Source organism: Artemia franciscana, unplaced genomic scaffold, assembly GCF_032884065.1.
Source record: "Artemia franciscana unplaced genomic scaffold, ASM3288406v1 Scaffold_1895, whole genome shotgun sequence".
NCBI lineage: Eukaryota > Metazoa > Arthropoda > Branchiopoda > Anostraca > Artemiidae > Artemia > Artemia franciscana.
The window spans coordinates 5,764-33,682 of record NW_027063002.1 but is presented as its reverse complement, the minus strand read 5'-3'; the positions used below and the strand labels follow the sequence as shown (position 1 = coordinate 33,682).

The window sequence follows — 27,919 nt, the reverse complement described above, 5'->3', positions numbered from 1 at the left end:
ACTATCCTTTCCCCCTCAGTGGTAGCTATCATTTCATGTTACTTTTGAAATCACTGCTAGTTTTTAAAACAAATTACTCATTTTCTGAATGTATTGGCCAATAACAAGTCAAGGTCTTTTGGACTTTGGATCTTGGATTGGATTTGAGAGTTTGGATGATGTTTTGTCATGTAAAAATCTTAATTCAAAGATTAGTTTGAAAAATCAATGACAAATTATCAAAATTATTTCCCAGAGGTTACCAAGAAGGTATGTTCCTCAGATAAACCTTACATTAATGAAAAAAAAAGGACTAATCCATTTGAAACGAAAACTTTTTCGCCTCGGAAAGAAAGAGGAAGCCTTAACCGTCCATAAACAAATAAAGAAAGAAATACGTCAAGCTGCTTCTGGTTATGTTAAGAATAAATTAAATTACTTAAAATTTTTAAAAATTTTGAAATTTTAAAAATAAAATTATATTCTGTTCTTAGTGTCTTTTGATTTGGTTTGGATTTTAGCCTTAACAGTATTATTATTATAGTAGTAGTGGTAGTAGTAGGAGAAATAGTAGCAGTAATAATTGTAGGAGCAGTCTTAATGACAGTAATAGCATGTACATGCTACTGTTTGGTCAGTTGAAAATCCCTGTCGAGATACCCCAAAATTTTCACCCTGTCACTGTAAACCATTCCAAAAATATTACTGATATGCCCTTTTGACACCCTTTTCATCTTAATAATCTTACCCTTCCAAGTAGTTTTAGTTGAAGTAGTAGTTTGAGTAGTTTAGTAGGAGTAGTATAAGTAGCAATATTAATAGCAGTAAAAGTAGCAGTGATTGTAGTGTTAGCAGTAGAATGCACATATTACCTCATAGTTAATTTGTTTTCCCTTTTAAGCATTCTTTTGAAAGCTCAAATTTAATACCCAAATCCATTCTTCTGATACAAGCTTTTGAAATTCTGCTTGCACATGATGTTTTTAAATTTAGATCGAATTCTCCCTCAATATTCTGTCAAATTTTCACATTCATACACATAGCCTTAATAATACTAGTATTATGGTAGTAGTGGTAGTAGCAGTAGCAGTAATTTTTTGTACTATCGATAATAGCACTACTAATATTATAGTAGTAGTACTACTATACTAATACTGGTATTAGTAGTATTAGTAAAATTAGCAGACATATTGCTAATATGTCTGAATCAGGAATCTGTATGTATTTTGTATGTTTTGATTCAGTTCAACTTTCCCCTCAACGTTTGCTCAGATGTTCATTTCAGTATTCTCAGCCTTGACAGTACCTGCTACAAAAGCAGTAGTTTTAGTGGTAGTAAATGACAGTAGTAACGCAGGTAATGGAAAAGTTGATACAATGGGACGGAGCAGGGCTCTGGTCTTATTGGGTAAACCATCAATTTCGGGCATAGAATAGCCTCTTGGTTAAAATTTATTGTAAAATTGTGGGGTTTTGTGTAAACTCTTTTTCAATGCCTTTAAACTATTTTTGTTGCCTTTACATATTTGTCAGTGGGATGAAAATTAAGTTTTCTATAAGTTATGGCATCCAAAATGATGGTTTTCATTTGTTGTTCTTAATCACGTTCATTTGGATATCCTCAGCCTTGGTATTAATTACTACAGAAGCAGCAATTCTATTGGTAGGTAATACTACTAGTAGTAGTAATAGTTATAGTAGTGGCAGCCGTAGTGGTAGTTGTAGCAGTTGCAGTAGCACGCAAATATTGCCTTTTTGGTGAACTGATCATCTCCCTTATCATTTCCCGAAAGTTTCATATTAATATACTCAGTCATTCCTGGGTTGTACCCTTTTGACAACCCTTTTGCACATAATGTGTTTTAATTTAGTTCAGCATTTTCTGAAAGGCTCATCTGAATTTCCTTTGTCTTATTGGAAAGTAAAGGTTAAACATGCCCACCTTTCTCAATAACATATAGTACATGGAAACAACGAACAAATTTCGTAACTTACAGCCCTGAGGGGTGTGTGGCTGCCTTCCAATAACCTCTGACTTAAAAAGTCAAAAGAGACTTTTTAGTGTCCTAAAAAGGGCACTAGAACTTCTGATTTCCAATTAAATGAGTCATATTAGAAATCTATACAACCACTCATTCCATAAAAACCTTACATATCCCATGCATAACTTGGCTCTGGAAGGTTGTGTCAACAGTTGGGTCATTATGTATGTACTTAGGCCATATATACAAGCCATTTTGAGCAAAATGGCTGTCTCACAATTTTGTTTCTGATGCGTTTAGGGTGTCTAGGGCATCGGCAGTGAGAAGAGGGGCGGGGTAGTTTCCCTCCATCACTTTTGACTCTTAAGACACTAGAGCTTTAAATTTTCAATCTAATGAGCCTCCTCTAAAGTTTATACGACCACCCCTTCCATGATAACCTTATATGCCCCTGAAGCACAATTTACAACCTTTGCCCAAAAGTTCTTGGGGTCGTTTCATACGTAAATGTCTTGTTATATGATATTAGGACTATTTTGAAGAAAATAGTTATCTCAGTATTTCTATCGGATGCATTTGGGGAAAAGAGGGGGTGAGGGGGGCCTAGTTGCCCTCTGATCACTTGAATCTTAAAGAGGACACTATAACCTTTGATTTCTAATTGAATGATCTGCCTGCAATGTTTATACGACCTTCTTCTCCATAAAAACCCTTGTATGTTAATAATGGGCAACTAGTATAACTTATTGTCCTTGCCCTGAGGGATTTGGAGGGGGTGGCTGTCATCCCCAAAGACAAAATTACGGGATCTTTTTGACTATGCTGAACAAAAAGGGTTTCTAAAAGTCTTCAGATGTTCAGGGGAATGATGGTTCAGGGGGGACTGGTTACCCTCCAATCATTTCTGAGTTAAATAGGGCACTAGTATTTTTATTTTCCAAGCGAATAAACCCCTTTCGAAGTTTTTACAACTGCTCTTATATAAAGTGCCTTAGTCAGAAAAAATAAAGCATTTTGCATGATCCTTCTCAACATTTTTTTAAGGTTTTAACTTCATAGCCTGGCCGTTTTTAGTGACCCAGAAGAAACATTTGCGCTTTTGTCAATAAAATATCTGGTATTTAACGATGGGACACCTGCAGAATTTACAGCCCTTGCCCCAAGGTCTATCCTCAATCCAAGAAGCATGCTTATTTGACCTTTGAACTATTTTGATCACAATCGATGTCTCAAATTTTTGATTTGACGTTTATGGGGGGGGGGCAGGGTGGTTGCCCCCGATCATTTTTCCTCTTAAAAGGGACACTTTGCTTTTTAATTGTGGAAAAACTTTATTCTTTTTTAAATGAATGAAAGTATAGAACGGTACTAAGACCTTTTGCACAGAAATTAAATGTATATAAAGTCATATCAAGCACAAAATAGTCAGTAATCACCTATAATAACAATTAAATAAAAAAAACGAGTTTTTTTAACTGAAAGTAAGGAGCGACATTAAAACTTAAAACGCACAGAAATTACTTCGTATATGAAAGAGGCTGCTTCCTCATCAACGCCCCGCTCTTTACGCTAAAGTTTGACTCTTTCTCTCAATTCTTCTTTTTAAAACAGTAAAAAACTTTAGCGTAAAGAGCGGGGCGTTGATGAGGAAGCAGCCTCTTTCATATACGAAGTAATTTCTGTGCGTTTTAAGTTTTAATGTCGCTCCTTACTTTCAGTTAAAAAAACTCGTTTTTTTTATTTAATTTCTGAACATTTTTCAATGCATGTTTTGATTTTGGCTCTCCGCAGAGGAATAATGAAAACGAAATTTTGCATATTTTTTTGGGGGGGGCTAAATGGCTTTCTCATAATTTTGATCGAATGATTTTGAGAAAAAAAGAGCGGGGGCGAAGCCTAGTTGCCCTCCGATTTTTTGGTTAATTAAAAAGGCAACTAGAACTTTTAATTTTTTACGAATCTTTTTATTGGTAAAAGATTTACGTAACTTATAAATTAGCTTACGTAAAGAACTTTTGTATTCTCATGTTTTTATTACATATATGAGGGGATTCGCCCCATCGTCAGTACCTCGCTCTTTACACTAAAGCTTAAATTTTTATCCCAATTCATTAAGAATGACCCCTGAATCACAAAAGCCGTAGAATAAATAGTTGAAATTACTAAAAATACTTTAGCGTAAATAGCTAGGTATCATAAGGAGGTGAGCCCCTTATATGGGTATTAATTTCTGTTTGTTTTAAGTTTTATTGCTGTTCCTTACTTCCAGGTGAAAAAGCTTTTTCACATTTATTTTTTAATTTTTTTTTTAAATAATGCTAGTAAATCCTGCTCTCCCTTCATGGAAGTTTTCTTCTCCCATGACAAATTCTCGATGGAAAGTTCCCCCAGCATATCCCCCTCTTCTCAACCCCTCCCCCCAACCAAAAAAATCCTCCTGAAAACGCCAGTATACTTCCCAATAACCATTACTATATGTAAGCACAGGTCAAAGTTTGTAACTTGTTGCCCCTCCCACGGGGACTGTGGGGGAGTAAGTCGTCCCCAAAGACATAGTTATAAGGTTTTTCGACTACGCTGAATAAAATGGCTATCTAAGAATTTTGATCCGTTGACTTTGGGAAAATAATTAGCGTGGGAGGGGGCCTAGGTGCCCTCCAATTTTTTTGGTCACTTAAAAAGGGCACTAGAACTTTTCATTTCCGTTAGAATGAGCCCTCTTGCAACATTCTAGGACAACTGGGTCGATACGATCACCCCTGGGAAAAAAAAAAAACAACAAAAAAACAAATAAACACGCATCCGTGATCTGCCTTCTGGCAAAAAATGCAAAATTCCACATTTTTGTAGATAGGAGCTCGAAACTTCTACAATAGGGTTCTCTGATACGCTGAATCTGATGGTGTGATTTTCGTTAAGATTCTATGACTTTTAGGGGGTGTTTCCCCCTATTTTCTAAAATAACGCAAATTTTCTCAGGCTCGTAACTTTTGATGGGTAAGACTAAACTTGATGAAACTTATATATTTAAAACCAGCATTAAAATGCGATTCTTTTGATATAGCTATTGGTATCAAAATTCCATTTTTTAGAGTTTTGGTTACTATTGAGCCGGGTCGCTCCTTACTACAGTTCGTTACCACGAACTGTTTGATAGCAATTTATTTATGCCCTCTATACATACATGAATATACACAGGATGGTATACGAAATAAATGAAAAGAAAACGGAAAACTACACAATTACACTTCTGACGAAAAGGCAATAAATAGATTGTAATCCTCTTAATGTCTCATATAATAAATATTATGTAATGTATAGTGACGTTTAGTGACATATGTCACCTATATCATCGCCTATTTATAGTGACCTATAATAAATATCATGTAATGTATATCGACATTTAGTGACATATGTTACCTATGTATATAGTGTCATTTAAGGTAAAGACTTACACAAATATCCACCACAACAGAGGTACTGCTGTCCTATAAACTCCCTCCTCTTGTTAGTAAACTTTAGCCTCTTGGAAAACTTTAGCTATTAAAATGCACTTATCTATCTATCTATAATTTATGGTGACATTCAAGTGACATGTGTCACCTACGTATATAGTGACATTCAAGGTAAAGACGTACACAAATATCCTCCACAACATAGATACTGCTGTCCTATAAACTCCCTGCTCTTGTTAGTAAACTTTATCCTCTTGGGAAACTTTAGCTATTAAAATGGACTTATCTATCTATATATAATGTATGGTGACATTCAAGTGACATATGTCACCTACGTATATAGTTACATTTAAGGTAAAGACGTACACAAATATCCTCCATATCAGAGGTACTGCTGTCCTATAAACTCCCTGCTCTTGTTAGTAAACTTTAGCCTCTTGCCAAACTTTAGCTATTAAAATATACTTACCTATCTATCTATAATGTATGGTGACATTCAAGTGACATATGTCACCTACGTATATAGTGACATTTAAGGTAAAGACGTAAAGAACAGAGGTAAAGAACAGAGGTGCCGCTGTCCTATAAACTCCCTGCTCTTGTTAGTAAACTTTTATTTCTTCTTTAGAGAGAGTAATTGTATAATTGATTTATTTGACAACGGAAATTAGCAACCCAGTTGAATCGATTTCTTTTAGTTTAAAATTATTTCTTGCTTGAAACTAAGCTTAGCATAAAAAGGAGAGAGCAGACAACCTTGTAATTTACGTATTTTTAAGCTTGAATGATCTTCTTCACTTTCATAAAAAAATATTTTCATTTACTAAAATTTAGAGTAATCTACTTGAAATTATGTTTCCATGATTCAGCAAGTAATATCTGGAAGTTATTGCTTGCTTGAATGATAGTTGAATGCAATTGTTGAAAAAGAAATTGCAATAAAGGTTTTCAAGTAAATAATCCTGATATAAATTCAAACTTCTGTTGGAAGTAGGAGCAGAGAAAAAGCGGTAAAGTCAAAATAAATACTAAACGAAATACTGTAAAAAGACAATTTGGCTGATGGGAATGATTCACAGCCGAAAAATTATGTAACACTAGTGATTCAAAATATTCTTGCAATTTATAGGTTTATAGGAGTTAGAATTAGCTGCTATTTTGGGAAGAGATGTCATCCAGGTCATTTGTCTTGTCCAGTAAGAGGAAGGTAGGGAGTTAATTTCCCAAGGCGGTGCAAAATTATTTCATCCAGAATTTTCTTTTGCAAGTCTTTTTTCTCTTTTTTTTTCTTCATCCTCATCTATATGCACATGAAAAAATAGGTTTTTCATGTCATCTTTTTGCCAAATGATAGAAAATATGATGACGTTTTGATGACATAAAGATAACAGTGTAGTATTATTCGCTACCTTTATGAAGTCTGAGCAAACTCAGAATTTTTTTTCGGATATCTTTAGAGGGAGGGCAGCTAAAAAGAGTATGGGGGGAACTGGTTGCCCTCTGATCACTTTCCAATATGCCCTGAGAGTTTCTCACAAATCTTGAGCCTTTCTTTTATTCAGGGCTTTGAGAGTCTGTACACCTAAACCAGTTAATAAGTTCAATGTCAGACCCCCTCCCCCTTTTTTCCTTAAACTTGCAAATAGCAGCCAAAAACATGCAAATACTCCAATATTATGTAATTTTCTCTTTTAAGAAGTTACATTTGCAGCAATACTTTTCTCAGAAAAAAAGGTTTGTCCTGTGCAAACCTTAGTTTATTTTCCCATAGAATATCTTGAAAATATTAAGAAAATGAGTAATACAAAATATCATAAAATCAGACACTATCGGCTACAGAGCACTTTTCACAAAAGTTTTTGTTTTAATCTGTAACAATAAGGATATCCAATAGTTCTAAACGTTGTCTAAATTTGCAGCTGAACGTGACCCTAGTAAAAGAAGAGTAAAAATTGTCAAAAATGCTGAGCTCCTCAACATAATTGATGCAGGTGCGGAATCAGATGACTCAGATTTTCAGCTCGAAGAAGAAGCAGAAAGTGAAGAAGATGACACCTCATCTGAAGCATCTTCAGACAGTGAATCAGGTAAGCAGTGACTTTTAGAAGAATTTTAAAGTCCCAGCTCCCAGTAAATATCCAGTGCTATCGCTTTTTGTTTCGCCTTGACCATAGACTGGTTGAATGAGAGAACAGAACTCTTCTTGAGCTTGAGGCCTGACTTAAAAAAGTCCTATTCCTCTATATTAGTTAAAGAAATTAAGTGTGGTGGTACTAAACCTTCAGGGTCTAAACCGGCGGTACTGACCTCTGTTTTGTGCCCCTCCAGCCAGGAAGTCCAATGGGGGCTGGGGGCCAGCCATCCTGTGCTTTCGCAAACCCTTCCAACTTAACTTCCCCAGATTTCTCCAGGTACTCATTTAGAGCTGGGCTGACTCTGGCTGAGCTTACAGAGTCGAACCACTGACCCACGTCGCAAACCAAATAACCGGCCACGCCAGGGATCGAAATAGTGCCCTCCGGACAAAGGATTCCCAACCCAGCGTGCCAACCACTAAGCCAGGACGGCTGCTATATTAGTTAGAAGGTAAGTCCATTGTTTTTGTCAAACTGAATGGTCGTTTGAGAACTATGTGCTTTAACTTCTTTCTTTGCTTGTAAATAAAAAGAAACATTTCATTGCTCAAAATTTAAAAAAATAAAACACTAATCAATTTTTCTGGGAAAACTGTATATGAAGCCAAAAGTATAGATTACTCTTTGAACCAGCCAAAACTAATGTATTAGTTTCATGTACAGATAGGGAAATAGGAATAAATTTACGAGGAGAGGGTTCAAAACAAAAAGTAAATCTACTAGGCTGCTGTTGGTCAATTTGCTTGGGATCAGCATGCCTCCTCCCCTTTCTTAGATGTGTCAGGCCCTTTTTCCAGACGTCTGTCTACCTGTCTGTCTTTCCAGTTTAGACCTGGAACACATACCAACACATGGTTGTAATAATTTACCCAACTTTTATCGGAAATATGACTATGCACATCAGTATCAGCCCTGTTTGATTGGAATCGCCATCACAGGATGTATGGGTCATTTTTACAATCATTTTACAATTTCTCCACTTGTTGTGCTTGTCTATTCTCGACAGTATGATTGAATTCTTTTTTGGCATACCGAAAGCACTGACAAACCACTCCGGAGCGGGGCTTGTCGCAATCCTTCTACATTGGTACCAGGATTTGGATCTCCTCTTAATGAATTTGACAAGTGGGTTATCGCATCCTTTTTTACGAGTTTAGGGGGGAAACACTTTTGCCACTGACACAGAGGCTGATTCCGCCAACTTCATCAAATGTACGAATTTGGAACAAAAGATATTCAAAGCTATTCTGTCTTCACTTTGACCATGAGCAAGCAGGTGGAACGGTACTTTAATTTTAGCAAGAGGCAAGTCAAAGGTATTTTTGTAAAAGGATTGATCTACTCTTTGCCAATAATTATTTGTGAACCATGGTCGAACGGCGTATCACTTGCGTATCGAAAATCGTACTAATAAGCTACTTCTAAGATGATTGCTATAGTTGTATATTTGATTGTGGATAATTCGCCCTTTTTTCTGTCTTAAAAATTTTTATTTTCGACTGTATATAACATGTTCTTTTTTTTTCTATCCTCTTCTCTGACCATGACGGATAGCACTATTTGTATTTTCTATGTTTGTGTCTAGATTTAAGGTGTAGATTCCGTGAGAAGTTAAAGTATGGGTACTAATATTTTATCACATAAATTTCTTAACTAAGTATGTTTTCTTTAAGACCAAAGAGTGCGTGTTGCTTAAAAGAGTGAGCACTAGCGCTATTGTCGACAAAAATATCCTAAAGGCCATCTAGCATTCAGCTAAACTTAGCATTTTTTTAAGTGAAATAATAAGAATAATTAATTTTATTTGTGGAGTTGCTAAAATTAGTGTTATTTTAAGTGTCTGATCTCGTTTCCCAATTGAAGAACGATTACAAAACTTGAAAAAATACTAAATGTCGCCAAACGCTAGATGGCGTTGATGGTTTTCCCCGAAACCGGTGCCAGTTTTCGCTCTTGTAAGTTACCCATTCTCTTTATTTTAAGACCTTAAAGTACCAAGGGTAGTGAAAACTGGGAACTTACACAACCATTTATCATAGGCAGCGCAGTAGCGTTGCCTAAGTAAGAAACGATGTTGGCACAATGTATTATTTATTTATTTTTTGCTTGTTGTAGACCAAGGTACTTAGTGTAGAAAGAGTGGTTGAAGAAACTTTGACTTTATAATAGTCAAAAGTGATTAAAAAAAGTTAAAGATTAAAAAGCTATTAATACTGCTTCTACTATTGTTACTACGACTACTAATACAGCATTAACACTTCAACTACTTCTCCTACTAAAACTGCAACTACTGTGATACTAGTACTATTAAGACAAATTCTACGAAGGTAAAATTTGAGAGAATATTGATGGCAAATTTGAACAAACAAAAGACACTATGTCCATTTACATTATCGGAGTAGCATATCGTAAGAATTGATTTGTGTATTAAGTTGAAACTCGGAGAATGCTTAAAGGGGAAGATCAATTGAGCAAAAGGCAATATGTGCTCACTACTACTAATACTACTACCGCTGCTACATTTACTATTCCTACTACTACTATTACTGCTGATCCAGCTAATACTTTTATGGCATCTACTTGTAAAACTATGAGCATTAAGATAAAATTTTTCAAAAAGTATATGAAAATACAGATTTTAAAACGGACATATCGACAGTGTCATAGCAATGGCTAGTTGTATTAAGTTGAGCATTAATACAACTGCTGTGACTACTATTACAACTATACCTAAGAGTGTGAAGCTAAAATTTGCAGAGATATTTCTGAAAATTTCTGTTGTAAGAATGACAACCTGCTGTCCTTAGTGAATTTTTAGGGGGAAAGGTAAACTGAATCAAAACGTGCCATCCGTTCGCAGGTTGTCTAATGGGCATATCAGCAATATCTTAGGATCAGGTTTGTGTGTGAAGTTAAAACTTTCAAGGCTTGTTGTGGGAGATATTGAACTGACCAAAAAGACAATATTTGCATCATAATACTACTGTTTCTACTCCTACAACTACTACTACTTCTACTATTATTATTACTGCTACTAAAGCTAACACTACTAGTTCTACTGCTACTGCTATTACTAATGGTGCTACTACTGCTGCTGCTAAAGCTAAGGGTATCAAAGCAAAAATTTTGGGAAATATTGAAACTGTATTGTACTATCGAAACACAATATACCGACATAGGTTGTCAAGAGGACGTTTCATCAATGATTTAGGTACAGTTGAGTGTATTAAGTTGAAACTTTCATCGTGTATTGAAAGGGATGTTGAAGAAAACCAAAGGTGCTAATGTGCATACTGCTACTAATGGTACTACTATTACAATTATTGCTTCTACACAAGCTAAGGGTATTAAAGTGAAGCTTCCAAGGAATATTTAGGCAGATGTTGAGCTAAATCGAAACAAACTATGATCATGTAGATTGTCGAAAGAATGACAAAGCAATATCTCAATACTTGCTTAAACCCTTTTACTTGCTAATATTAAGTTAAACCCTTCAGGGTAAGTTGTGGTGGATTTTGAACTATCCAGAAGACACTACATGAATACTTTCAATACTACTTCTACGGTTATAGTAATTAATGACACTAAGGGCATTAAGTTGAAGCTTTAGGGAACCTTTAGGGGTGGTTTTATTTAAACGAAAAAATTATACGCATGAAGGTATTAAAAGGGCAAATAAGCAATATCATAGGCAGCGCTGTTCTATCATAGCTAGTAATATCATTCAAATTTTATAGAAACTAATTCGATTCAAAATTAGAAGTTCTAGTGCCCTTTTTTAAGAGTCAAAAGGGATTGGAGGGCAATCATCTCCTTAGCTCATAATTTTCCTAACATTTCACATCAAAATTTTTGACAGCCATTTGGTTCAATATAGCTGGACGGTCCAGTAACTATATCTCTCAGGTTATTGGATAGTTCAACCCCCCCCCCAAAGCCTTGCAATTTGCCCATTCTGCTGAACAACTAAATGCTCTCCAAAATTAAATCAAAGCGCGCTGTCTGCATGCTGGTTGCCACCAAGACATCTCAGCAATATCTCAAGTACGACGGAGGATATTAAGTTTAGACTTTTGGGGCTATTTCTGTTGCTACTTTTGCTCTGAAAATTGAACTAAATCAAAAGAGTGCGAGTATTTCCAGGCTATCAAACAGCATAGATAGAATTTTGTGGGGTTGGTATTAAGTTTTATTTTTCACAGTTTTATATTTCTTATTAGTAACAGTACTGTTTGTGTCAAGATTTTAAAAAGTGTGTATGTTGCTGAAAATTGTTGAAAAAGTTTCTCCAGCATATAAATAGCAGACGAAACTATAAATTCGTGCAAAAACAAATTAAGAGATATAAAATGTTAATTGTCTTTTTCCCTGAAAAAGACTATGTCAATATAAAACAAACAGAAACTAGACCTACGTTGCCCAGGCAACGTGAAGTGTTGCGGCAACCTTTGTCCGGCTTTGCCGACGAAAGTGTTGCGAGAGCAATACTGTGGTTTTGTTTCTTCGCTATCGATCAGTAATCACATGATCAAAGGCTATTCCTGAGCGTTGAAAAAACAACAACAAAATGGTATCGAAAGAAGGGACTAAATTGACTTTGCAGCCAGTTGAACTTTATCCTTTTCAATCGTAGACATCGTGACGGATGAAAACTTGGAACAGTATCTTATATAATCTAGTTGGTATTATAAAGCTATCCGTAACTTTTCAGGATAAAAATACCATAGATGACACTAATTATTGCGAAACTACCTTATTGTTTTACGTTATCATTTGTACCCGTTGCGTAAACACTTGATTCTGTCAGATTTAAAGAGATCGAATACAATGTGCACCAATTTGCACATATTTCTAGCCCAAAGTGAATAGATTCTTACTTAAAAGTCCCTCTCCCGTGATAGACATCAAGTTCACCGGAAACAAATAAATGGGTACACCAACTAGGAAAAGTTGCAAACCCCTCATCGCTGAAGATGATTGTAGTCCGACAAGTCCCCTACATGTCTTACCACTGGAACCAAATTGGTTTAACCATCAAATACACCGGAAACAAATAATAGGTACATCAACTAGAAAAAATGGCATACCCCTCATTCCCGAAGATGATTATGAGCTAACAGCTGTTTCTCGCACAAAGTGAACCGATTCTTACTTATAAGTCCCTCTCCCGTGATAGGCATCAAGTTCACCGGAAACAAATAAATGGGTACACCAACTAGGATAGTTGCAAACCCCCCATCGCTGAAGTTGACTGTAGCCTAACAGCAGATTATTACTTATTACTTACAGGTCCCCTACATATCTTACCACTGGAACCAATTTCGTTTTACCATCAAATACACTGGAAACAAATAATAGATACACCAAGTAGCAAAAGTTGCTAACCCCTCATTGCCGAAGGTGATTATTACCTAACAGCCGACTGTTGCTTCCAAGTCCTCTATATTTCTCACAATTTGTATCGGCCTAGATTTCGTTTCACCTAGATTTCGTTTCAGTGTGTACCTTACTACTGAAGTTGTCAACCCATTGAAACTTTCAAACTGGTATACCTCATGAAGAAATTTTTTTTTACCAAAAAATGGATGCCACATCAGCTCATATCACTGGATGCCATAAGACTTTGATCAGCTCATCAACAGCTGTCGATTGCCGTCGAAAACAAAATTCTATCTGTCTTAATTCAAAAGTTGATTTTTTTTTGCCTTTGGCCAACTTTGTAACGTCACCACTCAGAAAGAAGCAAAAGATAAGCTCCAATTCCTTTAGCAATGAGAGAACTTTTAAAGTTTATTAGACGCATCTGATACCATTTCTCTACCGCAATCCCAAGTCCGGATAACCGAATGATAAACTCAGCTGGAATCACGAACAGAATTGGGTAGATACAATAGATGGCAGCACTTTTTGACCCATGGGAAAATGCCACATTTTTGCGTCAGTAAATTATTCTATTTATCACTCAAAGAAGATATATTCGCTGCGGGGCCGGGTAACTGCCGCATATATTTAACACTTATAGATTTTAGTCCATCTTCAATTTGAAAGTGGTGCCTGCCTGCTTGCCTGCTAGAACGGACCTTTCCACTCGAAAGCAGAAACATGGTTTGATGAAATGAAAGCTTGCCTGCACAACTTCAGATACTCCTCTCTGACATAAGCTATATAACTCCACTTCACTTCGCACACCATAGGCTTTGGCTCGTGGACAAGCAAAAACCATTCTTTTTGGCGCCAGACAAGAGTTCTGTGGAGCTTTCCAAAATGTAATATCATATTCGTCAATCTGGTCCACACTTTCCGTAAAAACCCCATAGGTTAGACCCTTGCCAGTTTCCAGGAATAAGCTGAGATCGGCCGCATGGGAAAAAAAAAAAAAAACGGGACAAAACCAAAGTGTTTCTCTCGCAATACAATTAATTTAAAAAACTTTTTTCACAAAATAGGTTTTCAAAGAAAAGCAAAGGACTCCATTGAACTAAAAATGAACGAAAATAAAATAATTCACCATGCGTAAAACTACCACAAATCAGCATCAATAAATAAAAGAAACTAAAAAAGAACAGAAATCAGATTAAATAACCGAGTCAAATTCAACCGAGCAAAAATTAATATAGTAGAGGTAGTAATATATTAGAGTAGGGCTCACAGCCCTTACGCCTTCTCAAGACCAGAAAATAATTCGCACTCTACTGAAAAAGTACAAATGAATGTTTATTGTCAGTTTAATAAATATATGCTGATATTAATTCCTTAAAGTCTTAATAACTTTTGATTTATTGAAGGTAAAAAATCTAAAACACTTAAATGTATTTTTTTCAATGAAGTGCAAATTATTTTCTAGCACTGAGATGGCATAGGGGCTGTAAGCCCTATTGATGTTAATTTGTGCCCCTTTCGAGTTTACGCTTGGTAGATTATTTTATTTTGTCACATTTCTAGTTTAATCGAGTTCTTTACTTTTCTTTGAAAAACTTGTTTTGTGGACTTAAATCAACATCTAAAAAAATTGTGAATTTGCTTTTTAATGAAAAAGACTTCTATATGCAGTTATGCAGTTTTATTAGTAGCAGAAACCAAATTCAAAGAAAAGACAGATGGGTAAAAATCAGCCAAAAATAAGCTAAATCATGCGGTGCCAAACAGCTTAAGAAGGGCTGGATTTCCTTCAAAGATATAGTTATCTTCTTGAATCAAGATATGTCTAATGTCGGTTACTATGGATAAAAAGCATTGTCAGATTTATTTAATTAGTTTTGCTTCATTTATTTTTACAACTCAGTGTGGCAACACTGACAAAAAAGTGGTTCTGCCTTAAAAAGCTTCATAATTTTGAAATAACGTACAAAATAAAATCTTCGGAAATCATAGCTTGGAGGTTATAACTAAGACGGGTTTAGGGGGCAGAGTGAATGTTTTTACTTTGTGGTCTTTGATATGTTAAGCTACTTTTATACCTGTATTTGCTACTATTTTTAATATTTTACGTTTGTGAAGTAAAATGACATAATTTAAGTCGTGAGAATCTTGATCCAACTATTGCAGGGGAGTTTAGCTCCCCTGTATGTGTGAGAGCTGTGTGCTAACTTATATATAGGGATCAATAGTAGGGGAGTTTCTCTCTAATATCAATATAAACCTGGATCAGTCTGTGACGAAAGACCAGAGAAGAAGCACTCATGTCCAAAAATATGCTTTCTCCAAAGGTTTAATCCTCCCCATTATCCCCTCTAGATAAGTCCTATAAATCCTCATCCCTCCTAAGACTCCGGGCTATGTACAGCTATATTCCTGGAAAGGTTTTATAAACTGTTCGTACTTTTAGATGAAGAAGAAGATGAATTGGAAGAAGAAGAAGTAGAACCAATAAAGGAAAAATCTGAAGCGCAGATGAAAGAGAACTCTGAAAAGCTTGTAAGATATTTAGTACATAGATCCTGTTATGTGTTGGGCAAATATACTAGTTCGATCATTTTAAAACTTCAAAAAATATATGTTTAGCTTCCTAATTCGAGTAAGAGGTGTCACAATTCACCCCATGTAAAAATTAAATAAGAATTATGCTACTTGCCGAATGATATAATTTAATATGAACCATAAGCTATTCAAAAAATTTTCCAAAAGAATTGGCTGTTGATTTCAAGATAAATGTAACTGAAGTTTTAATTTTAGGTCTAAAGCTGACTTAAACTATACTCTGAGTTTTGGTCTTGAACTTTGGGATACTTCTATTGGATGCTAATTTCCCAACAATAATCTTCGTAGCCCCTTAGAGAGATCATTTTGAGTGGATTTTAGTTGCAATTCAAAATTCATATTTCTTTTCTCAAAATAACTGGTCGTTTTTTTTTTTTTTTCATTTTTTAAATATAAATATACTTGATTTACTGAAGGTTTATAATCCAACTGGTATTTCCTGAAATATTTCTATGCATAAGTTTCTACAATGCTTTATAAAGCTCATACTTACTCTTATCTCTCGAGCTAGTAATCTTATTTAAGTCAAGTTGTCAAATATTACTTTCTAGTCTTGTTGTTATTTGTATCTTATACACTTAAATCACAGAGAGAAAATATTACATATTATTTTTATATATATAGATTTGTGGTAGCAGTTATAGTTGTCGTTATAAACCTTATGCCGCTCCGAGGTTCATATTGTTTTAGATCTTAACCGTTTTGTTTTTAATTTTATCTTGAAATTTTGATCTGATACTAAACGGGGTCAAAAGGGCATGCAAAAACGAGAAAAGTCCGTTGGTTGCCCTCTCATGGGTTTCGACACTAACAAATTACTTCTGATCTCAGAGTTTTTGGTTAAATGAGATCCCTTGCATCCTTTTTTGATCAACCATTCATTATGACGAAGCCAGGGAAGAAAATTGCGCATTAGTCACTCATAGCTCTTTACTAAGTAATTAGCAAAACATAATGTTAGAAAGAAAGCCAATTTTTTGACAAAACACTGCACCTAAGTATATAAGATCATATTATATTTATATGATGTCATATGTGAGTGATTTTTGTCTACCTCCCTTGGGTTCATCCTTATTACATCAAGCTAAATTTGACTGAGATTTGGTAACCCCTTCTGCTAAATGCCCTAGTGATGCATATTTAGGAGGCCACTTGGCCGAAGGCCAAGACCGAGTCCGTTAAATTTTTAATTAAAATGAAGTTGCCATCAAGCCATGTTAAGTTGGAGAAAAAACCAAGACAGAAAGTCTAAGTGAGAGGCAAATCTGGCATAAGCCTTTATTAGGATTGCATAAAAATGATGTCATTTCTCGTGTTGATAGATAGTCTATCATCCATCCATCCATTCTACGGAAGAAGTAAATGACAGTTCGTTTAGTTTCGCAGCCTTTTTTCTGGAGCTCTGAACCTTATTCCGCTCCTGGGATCATATTGTTTCAGATCTTAACGGTCTTAATTTTAATTTTATCTCGAAATTTTATTCTGATACTATATGGGGCCAAAGGGGCAGGAAAAGACGAGAAAAGTTTGCCGGTTGCAATCCCATGGGTTTTTACACTGACAAGTTACTTTTGATCTCAATTTTTTTTTGTTAAATGAGTTATCTTGCAATTTTTTGATCAGCCATTCATTATGACGAAGCCAGGGAAGAAAATAGTGCATTGGTTTCTCTTAGCTCTTTACTAAATAATTAGAAAAACATAATGTGAGAAATAAAATCAATTTTTTGGCAAAACACTTCACCTTAGTTTACAAGATGATGTTATACTTGTATGATGTCATATTTGAGTGACTGTTGCCTCATTACCTTGGGTTTCTACCTTACTATATCCAGCTAAGTTTGGCTGAGATTTTATAATCCCTTCTGCTAAATGCCGTTATGATGGGTATTCTTTTTCTTCCACTCTTCTTTTTCTCCCCTAAAAAGTTCAGATCCCAAAAACCCTAAGTAATCCATTAGCATGCAAGATGATATTAGTAGCTGCAACCTAGTCTGTTGAGAATCAGATATCAAAAACTCGTATAAATCAATTTTGGTGGAAAATTTTTCAAATGATGTAAAAACTTAATAAATTCAATTAAACTTTATGGGAAGTTGAAACTACTGTCTTAGAAATAAATTCCTTTAAAATGAGCTCTTAAACAACTGTATTATGTTCCAGTATTTTGTGCTACACTGCATACGTTTTGTTATGTTGATCTTTTTTTTCTTGTCTCGTGAAGGATCTCAAAATAAATTATGAAACATTAATAAACTTCCAACAAGAATTTACGACCAAATAGCACAGGAGAAAAAAAAGGAAACAAGAGGTCGCATAAGTGCTCACAATGCAAAATAGTGATATTCCTTGTTGCTCAAGCCAGGAGAACTTAAGTTTCATGCTCAGGGTTTTCAGTCATCAGGATTCCAACGGTGTGCTTTTTATTTCGATCTAATATTGTTTCTAAGTTATTAATTTTGGGTTACAATTGGCTTAGGTTCGTCCTTTACTAGGTTGCAGCTGCCACTGCAATCACGTTATGCCACTTCGTTGACTTAGTTTTTTTCTTATAACTTCCAACAGATGATATCAAACTATGAGACTTCAAATCGACTGGCTACTATGTATGTGAGGTTTTTAATTTTTACCCTTTAAGCATTGGACTCAACTTGTCTTGTCATTTTGTATGGATTCAACCGAAGATGTGCTTCTCTCTATTTTTTTTTTTGAATTGGAGGTATTCTCTCGACTTAAAAGACCAGAGTCGTTTTTTCAGTGTTCCTTTTGATATGGCCTTTCCTTCTTTGTTATTTTTTGTACTTTGTTGAATTTCAGAAGAAAATAGTAGCAGAACAAATGGTTTGCAGTATTTGTCTATCTGGGCAGGCAAACATGGAAAATGAGGTTATCGAATGTGATGGGTGTGGAATCCTAGTACATGAAGGTTTGTTATTTTTAACTTTCTTACACCCTACGCTTCACTAAAAACTTGCTTATTTTGTTACTGCAGGCTGACTGATAAATTCATATTTTGGCAAATTGAAAATTTAGTTTTTAGTTTTTATACGTTATGATTAACAACAACTTACAATCATTTGATGTTATCAGAGAAATATGCTTCATTTGTGTAGATTTAAGCACATTTCTGATTGAGTAGAAAAGTCTGCTTTCTGCTCAACCCTATTTGAATCATTAAGGTAATAGTCAAAATAAATGGAAAGCAATGTCGTAGCCTTAACCAAATTTTAGTTTTATGGTAAGAAGCAGGCGTGTCTTTATGTAGATCTTGAAAAAAAAGAAACGAAAATAAAAATATATTTTTTGGTCACTTAATATAATGACCATTACAATAAAAGTAATAATCATAATTTTCATTGCTATCTATATCTATCTATATATATAAAAATAAATTGTCTGTCTGTTATGTCTGTTACGCCAGATTATATCTTATCTATATATAAAAATAAGTTGTATGTATTTTTGTGTTAAGGGTTTGCATATGACGTCTGAAAAATAAAGAAGAAAAAGCAAACTGAAAAAAGAAAAATGGTAAAAAACTAAAAAAAAAACTAAAAAAAACTAAAAAATAAAAAAAATATAAAAAAAGAAAAAACCTAAAAAGAAAAAGAAAAAAGCGCGTAAGTCGTTACACGCCATATTAGTTACGCGCCATTGTAGTTGTGTCCCTATGTCCCACCTGTGAATATAGATATATATATATATATATATATATATATATATATATATATATATATATATATATATATATATATATATATATATATATATATATATATATATATATTTTTAACTACGTAAAACTTGCGAATATACTACATTCTTGGCTGTCCCATTGTCTGTGCATATAAATAGATTGTCAGGTTTACCAACTCTTGGACATGCAACGTATAATTGTCCATGGGAAAAACAATCTGTATTCAGATCTATACCTCATTATTCTAATGATTGCCCTTGAGCTTTGTTGATGGTGATTGCTAATCGTTCCCTGTGTTCCCGTCGTCATTTATATATCCCCCTGTGCCCCCCGGCATCCCCGTTGTTGTTGTTTCCCTGTGTCCCGGTGTCCCAGTCTGTAATTTCTCTTTGAGTGTCCAGGTCGTCATTTATATTCCCTGTGTCACGGTCGTCATTTTTGTCCCGATCGTCATTTTTGTTCCGGCGTTCCGGTCTGTAATTTCTCTTTGAGTGTCCTGGTCGTCATTTATAATCCCTGTGTCCCGGTCGTCATTTGTGTCCCGGTGCTTTGTTGATGGTGATTGCTAATCGAACATTCCTTGTGTCCCGGTCGCTTTCTCTTTGAGTGTCCCGGTCGTCATTTATATTCCCTATGTCCCGGTCGTCATTTGCGTCTCGATGTCCCGGTCTGTAATTTCGTCAGTCGACAAACATGACGTCAGTCAACACACAAACATGACTTCACTCGACACACAGACAACTTATTTTTATATATCTACTAGCTGTTGGGGTGGCGCTTCGCGCCACCCCAACACCTAGTTGGTGGGGGTGCTTCGCGCCCCCCCCAAGCCCCCCCCGCGCGCGTAAGTCGTTACGCGCCATATTAGTTACGCGCCATTGTAGTTGTGTCCCTATGTCCCACCTGTGAATATATATATATATATATATATATATATATATATATATATATATGTTTTTAACTACGTAAAACTTGCGAATATACAACATTCTTTGCTGTCCCATTGTCTGTGCATATAAATAGATTTTCAGGTTTACCGACTCTTGAACATGCAACAAATAATGGTCCATGGGAAAACAATCCGTATTCAGATCTATACCTCATGATTCTAATGATTGCCCTTGAGCTTTGTTGATGGTGATTGCTAATCGACCATTCCCTGAGTCGCCATCGTCATTTATATATCCCCCTGTGCACCCCGGCGTCCCCTTTGTAGTTATGTCCCTGTGTCCCGGTCGTCATTTATATTCTCTGTGTCCCGGTCGTCATTTGTTCTTTTTATTGATTTGTTTTCTTCAATTTGTCAATATTCATTCTAACATTGACACTTGGAAAAATCTATACGTGCCAAGCATGCTGAAGCTCCAACAATCTATATATATAAAAATAAGTTGTCTGTGGATGTGTCTGTCAGGTGACGTCATGTTTGTGTGTTCATCTGGGATGGGTAAAGTATTGCAGTAATGCAAACTTATTATTTGGGATGAGTGCACAATGGCACACAAAAAATCGCTCGAGGCTCTGGATCAATGCTTGAAAGATTTGCGAGGGAAGTCGAAATCCTTTGGCAGCACATTAATATTGCTTGCGGGAGATTTCAGGCAAACATTACCTATAATACCTAGATCAACTCCTGCAGACGAAATGAATGCTTGCCTAAAAAATTCTAATTTATGGGCACACGTAAAAACATTAAAATTAACTACAAATATGCGTGTCCGATTGCAAAACGATGACTCTGGTCAAACATTTTCAGATCAATTGCTGGCAATATGGAAACGGAAAGCTCCCAGTAGACTCAATTTCAGGACGTATACAACTACCTGCTGATTTCTGTAATTTAGTGACGTCCAAAAATGAATTGATTGAAAAAGTATTTCCGAATATTCTAAAAAATTATAAAAATAATAAATGGCTAAGTGAAAGAGCGATTCTCGCACCCAAAAATATAGACGTCCACGAAATCAACAATATTGTTTTGACCAAGATTCGAGACCAGGCAGTCCTTTACAAGTCAGTCGACACAGTTTTGGAACCAAATGAAGCGGTTAATTATCCATCTGAATTTTTAAATTCCGTGGATCTTTCAGGGTTTCCACCACACGTGCTACAACTAAAAACAGGCGTACCAATAATACTTTTAAGAAATATCAACCCACCAAAGCTTTGCAATGGCACGCGACTTGCCGTAAAAAAAAAACAATGGAAAACCTAATAGAGGCCACAATCTTGACAGGGCCTTTTGAGGGTGAGGCTGTTCTTATTCCTCGCATTCCCATGATTCCAACGGATCTGCCTTTTCAATTTAAAAGATTGCAATTCCCAATTCGATTAGCATTTGCAATTACCATTAACAAAGCTCAAGGTCAAACATTAGAAAAATGTGATATAGATCTTAATACTGATTGTTTTTCCCATGGAGACAAATTGAAGAAAACAAATCAATAAAAAGAAGAAACTAAAAAAAAAAGAAAAACTAAAAAAGAAACTGTATCTATATATAAAAGTTTGTGGGTTTGCATTTGACGTCATTATGAGTATATAAGGCTTTGTATATGACGTCATTATAAGATGACACTACAGATCGGGACACCGGGACACAAATGACGACCGGGACACAGGGAATATAAATGACGACGAAAAATGTGATATAGATCTTAATACTGATTGTTTTTCCCATGGAGACAAATTGAAGAAAACAAATCAATAAAAAGAAGAAACTAAAAAAAAAGAAAAACTAAAAAAGAAACTGTATCTATATATAAAAGTTTGTGGGTTTGCATTTGACGTCATTATGAGTATATAAGGCTTTGTATATGACGTCATTATAAGATGACTCTACAGACCGGGACACCGGGACACAAATGACGACCGGGACAGAGGGAATATAAATGACGACCGGGACACTCAAAGAGAAATTACAGACCGGGACACCGGGACAGAGGGAATATAAATGACGACCGGGACACTCAAACAGAAATTACAGACTGGGATACCTGACACAAATGACGACCGGGACACAGGGGATGTAAATGACGACCAGGACACAACTACAACGGGGACGTCGGGGGCACAGGGGGATATATAAATGACGACGGGGACACAGGGAATGTTCGATTTGCAATCACCATCAACAAAGCTCAAGGGCAATCGTTAGAAAAATGCGGTATAGATCTGAATAGGGATTGTTTTCCCATAAACAATTATTATGTTGTATGTTCAAGACTTGGTAAACCTGACAATCTATTTATATGGACAGACAATGGGACAGCAAAGAATGTTGTATATTCGCAAGTTTTACGTAGTTAAAAATATATATAGATATATCTATCTATATTCACAGGTGGGACACAGGGACACAACTACAATGGCGCGTAACTAATATGGCGCGTAACGACTTACGCGCGCGGGTGGGCCTGTGGGGGGGGGGGGCGAAGCGCCACCCCAACAGCTAGTATACTTATAATATATAATATCGGGAGACCGGGCCCCAGTGCTCGGCATGCAGCAGGTTTGTATATTATTTGATTCTCTCTGTTGCACATCTTCTAACATCAGATAATGCAAACTTCTTCTTTATGTCACGGTGTCACCATAGGCTCGATACCACCACCCTGGAAAAATATGAATTCCAGCAACACGTGGGGTGTCTGTGCCAACAATTATTTCTCCAACGCAATGTCTGTGAGAAGGTTTGAAAACCGAAAATTTGCAGTTGCAGTTACTATAAATGATGATTCTTTGGAACCAACGCCTGAACTACCACATTTTTGTTTTTTAGTTTTTTGTTTTTTTTTAGTTTTTCTGGTGTTTTCTTTTTTCTTTGTTTTTAGTTGTTTTTTTTTTTATTATTTTTTTTGAATTGTTGATCGCTTAAACAAAAATCACAGTAGATTTTTTTGAGAACACAAGGACAGAAGTACAGTAGACTAACATAACTAAGATGCTTTAATCCATTGTCAGAATATGTTCAAATATTTTTGCAATTACCATGTTTTTACTCTTTAAGCAATTTAATATAATTTGATAAGAGCCTCAATTTTTATATCGTAGTTCAAGTAACTTATCTTGTTTTTTAAGCCAATTGATTTTTCTCGTTATTAAGGCCAATGAATGATAATTTTCCTATATAGGGGTTTTGGACACGGCAGTTCTAATAGCGTACTTCTTGTTTTGATCTGACACGACTTTCATGAGTTTTGGGCTATTAATTTTCTTAGTATTGGACGAATCGTTTCTTTTTAGGTTGCTAGCCACCACTGCAACCCGGATAAATTACAAACAGGAAAAAGTCAATAGCTTTTTCTGAATTTGAACAATAAGATACGAACCTCAGAGAATCAACCAGCTAAGTAAGTCAAATATGGTACCGTACCCTAAAAGAGTTTACCGATGATAATACTACCATTAAAGCTAAGGTTACTGCTATTATTTAATACTAGCTGTTGGGGTGGCGCTTCGCGCCACCCCAAAACCTAGTTGGTGGGGGTGCTTCGCGCCCCCCCCAAGCCTCCCCCCGCGCGCTTAAGTCGTTACGTGCCATATTAGTTACGCGCCATTGTAGTTGTGTCCTACGTAAAACTTGCGAATATACAACATTCTTCGCTGTCCCATTGTCTGTACATATAAATAGATTGTCAGGTTTACCGACTCTTGAGCATGCAACATAAAATTGTCCATGGGAAAAATAATCCGTATTCAGATCTATACCTGATTATTCTAATGATTTCCCTTGAGCTTTGTTGATGGTGATTGCTAATCGAACGTTCCCTGTGTCTCCGTCGTCATTTATATATCCCCCTGTGCCCCGGCATCCCCCTTGTAGTTGTGTCCCTGTGTTCCGGTCGTCATTTATATTCCCAGTATCCCGGTCGTCATTTGTGTCCCAGTCTGTAATTTCTCTTTGAGCGTCCCGGTCGTCATTTACATTCCCTGTGTCCCGGTCTGTAATTTATCTTTGAGTGTCCCGGTCGTCATTTATATCTCCTGGTCGTTATTTGTGTCCCAGTGTCCCAGTCTATAATTTCCCTTATAGTGTCCTGGTCGTCATTTATATTCCCTGTGTCCCGGTTTTTAGTTTTCTTTTTCTCCTTTATTTTTAAGTTTTTTTCCTTTTTATTTTTTTTTATTTTTTAGTTTTTTTATTAGTTTTTAGTTTTTTTCTTTTTAGTTTTTTTTGTAGTTTTTACCTTTTTTTAGTTTTTTTCTTTTTTAGTTTTTAGATTTTTACCTTTTTTTTAGTTTTTTAGTTTCTTAGCTTTTTTAATTTTTTTTAGTATTTTCTTTTTAGTTTTTTTGTAGTTTTTACCTTTTTTAGTTTTTTTTTCTTCTTTTGTATTAGTGCTAAAGCCAAGGTTCGAACCTGGAACCTCTCGGACCTGGAACCTGGAACATAACGCTTTACCAACTCAGCTATTATGGCTTGAATACATTCGTTTTTGAATTGGTATATAATGAAACAATTCAGACGTCATATAATGACGTCACTCGACAGACAGACAAACAGACATAACACACATACAACTTATTTTTATATATATAAATAGATTTCAGTTACTATTAGCAACCGTTATTGCTTATTATAAAACTTTATAAAAGATGCTTTTAATAGTGTATAATATAAACATCGACTACAGTGTTGTGGGAAAATGCAGTTTTTAGTGGAGAAATTGATTCTACTTTAAAAATTATTCCTTTTTTTTATTATAAAGTGCACTAGATGTTGCAATTTCCTTTAAAATAAGCAATTAAACAACTCTCTACGATATTCCAGTGCCAAGGTATCTTCGGCGAAAAAGAGCAAGAAAAAAAAAATGTTGTTTATGCAGAATATCGTAGTTGCTGCCACTTTTCTCGATTTCCAAGCCAATATTTTTCCCTTGTTGTTCAAGCCAAGGAACGGTAAGTTTCCTATATAGGGTTTTTGGACAGGGCGGCTCTAATAGTTCACTTTTTCTTTTGATTTTATTTTTAGGCGTTACTGGCTATTAAATTTCTTAGCATTGGACGTATTCGTCTCTTACTAGGTTGCTAGCTACCACTGCAACCCGGATATTAATTCTTCCTTCCTGTTTATGTGCCATAGACTCACACATGGTTAACAAACATATTCTGTCGTTCCATTGTAATTTTGTTATGTCGTCTAACCGCTTGCGGACGCTAAACTAACACGTCCCCTCATTCTGTTATATTGTTTCTTTGTTTTCTAACCGCAAATTTCGTTGAGCAATTTATTTGTTTGCAAATTTGAATTTCTAAATTCTTCTTATCAGACACTCTCAGAAGGGATTGTCAAATCTTTAAGAAAGTATATTAGTTTCTTTATAGTTAAATTTTGTAACGGAAGAACTAATGGTATCTTTAGGCTTTTTGGAGATCAAAGCATGATCTGACTTTTCTAGGTGAGGAAAAAAGAGGGGCCTCCTAAATTTATTTTTAAGGGATTTAGCAGCAAAGGTTATCGAATATGAGCCAAACTTAGTTGGGAAAATTAAAGAATGAGCCAGCTACGCCCTTTGTTCTTTGTCACTACGACGAAGTTGCATTTGCTCTTTCAATTTATCGATGTAACTGGAGCTTATTGTTGTTTCAGGGTGCTACGGTGTCTCAGACACGGAAAGTTTTGACTCCTTTTGCTCAGCTACTTCTATGGAGCCATGGTTCTGTGAGGCGTGTAAAGCTGGCGTAAAGAATCCACACTGCGAATTATGTCCAAGTCAAGGTAGTATTGGGTTGATTTCTTTACTGGAGGCATTACCCAAAGTTCAATTGGAGTTTTAAATTATTATTTAGCTTATAGAGTAGTAAAGTTAAAAACAGTGTCTAACAGAAAAATAACTACTGTAAAATTAGTTTAAGCACTTATTAACAATAATATAAACGCAAAACTGTCAAGATCACATTTTAAAACATACACATCGTCCATTTTGTGCTAAATTTTTTTTTGTGTTGCTTCTAGATGTGTAAGCTCTGTCTGGATGCCTTTTTAAAAAGGCTTGAGCACAGTTTTTTGCCAAATCAGTTCAATGCTATTCGATTTCTTACAGGTCGGTCACTACATGAATCGGTTACCAGAAAAATATCAACACTCCCTTTTTATTTAGAGATTTGTACTGTTCGAAATTTTTTAGTTGAATCGTTTCAAGGGTCATTTGATAATATATTATTAAACTTGTACCATGTTTGGTACAAATATATTAAAAAACTTGTACCATGATACTAGTTTTGTAGTTATTTTAGTCGTCTTGAGGAACTAGAGATTTAATTTTAATTTTTTTTTATTTTAAAGGAATTTTTAAAATAAATTTTATTTAACTTACAAATTATTTTGGATTGTTATAGATTTAGAGAAGGCGAACATTTTTGTTCTATATTGGTTTTTGTTCATTTGTGGGGCTGCTGGCATATTTTTGAGTGACAACAATAAGTTTTTTCTTTGTCTGTTAATGTCGTATTAATTTTCTTATTTTGTTTGATTTATGATGATTACCATATACAAATCTTAGGACAGGTTTTACCTACAACTATTTAATAAATATTCTGTTTCTCCTTTTAGATATATTAATCAAGTTATTTTCTGTCTGAAAATGGAAATCATTACAAACTAAATATTCATTTAAGATCATGGATGTAGTCTGGTATTTCAGCAGTTTTCTCTCATTGGGAAGTGATAACATGCTGAGAACTAATATATTCGAGTATTTTGACAGTTTTTCCGCCATTGAAAACTGGTTAACTGCTGAAGAAGTTTCAAACTAAATAAATATAAATGTTACAAACTAATGCATAAAATGCTGAAAATTGATATATTGATTCATTCACATAAACTAATATTTAAAATATTTAAAACTTCAAATTAATTAACTTCTAATATTTAAAACTTCAAATCATGTTTGTAGTTGGATATTTTGCCAGTTTTCCAACCATTAAAAACTGTTGTAATGATTCAAGGTTGTCCAAGAATGAAGTTGAGTGAGAATAATCGTCAAAAGTCAGCTTTATTCTAATCACACTTCAAAGAGTCAAAACTACAAAAAAAAACGAAGAAAAATACTACTAACAACTCACCGCAGAACCAAGCCGCCTGAGGCTAACACAGCTATGCACCCCCCCCCCTTGATACTTTCTAATCAAAGCCTCTCTCTTTACATCCTCTGAGGAAGTTTCTATTTCCCTTAAGTCTTAATTTGCAACATCCTTCCATCCCAAACGTGGACGATCTCCTTTATGCTTAGCTCTAGACAGTTGGCCAAAAAAGACAATCTTTGGCAATCTGTCACCCTTCATCTGAAGAATGTACCCTAGCCATCTCAACCTTTCTCTCACTATAGTCATAGAAAGCTGGATTAACCCCCGCCCCCAGAAATGATATTATTAGCTTGCAAAAATACGTCATAAAAAACAATTGAAATTGTTATTTTTAACACAGAAGGATAGGACAGTAACATCCTCTCTTTTATTGTTGTGTTCATTTTATATTAAAACGTAATGTCTTTTTGTCTTGTTAAAAAAAATTTGCGAAAATTAATGATTCTAAATAAATTCCTGAACTGTAATTTTGTATTTTGCAGATGGTGTATTCAAACAAACTGTTACTGGAAGATGGGTACATCTTGTGTGCTCGCTATATACTCCTGGGATGTCTTTTGGTGATGTGGACTCCCTCAGTAAAGTATGTATTTTACCTGAAATCTAA

At 35.2% G+C, this 27,919-nt stretch overlaps 1 protein-coding gene across 1 annotated transcript; it reads left to right on the top strand.

Annotated features, from left to right (window-relative positions):
* Nucleotides 1–88: 88 nt before the first annotated feature.
* On the top strand, nt 89–27,919 carry LOC136042744 (PHD finger protein 14-like). Its single transcript, XM_065727708.1, has 6 exons — nt 89–170; nt 7,336–7,503; nt 15,377–15,465; nt 18,345–18,453; nt 25,817–25,945; nt 27,795–27,919. The coding sequence occupies exons 1-6, from the start codon at nt 89–91 to the stop codon at nt 27,917–27,919; spliced, it is 702 nt and encodes a 233-aa protein (XP_065583780.1).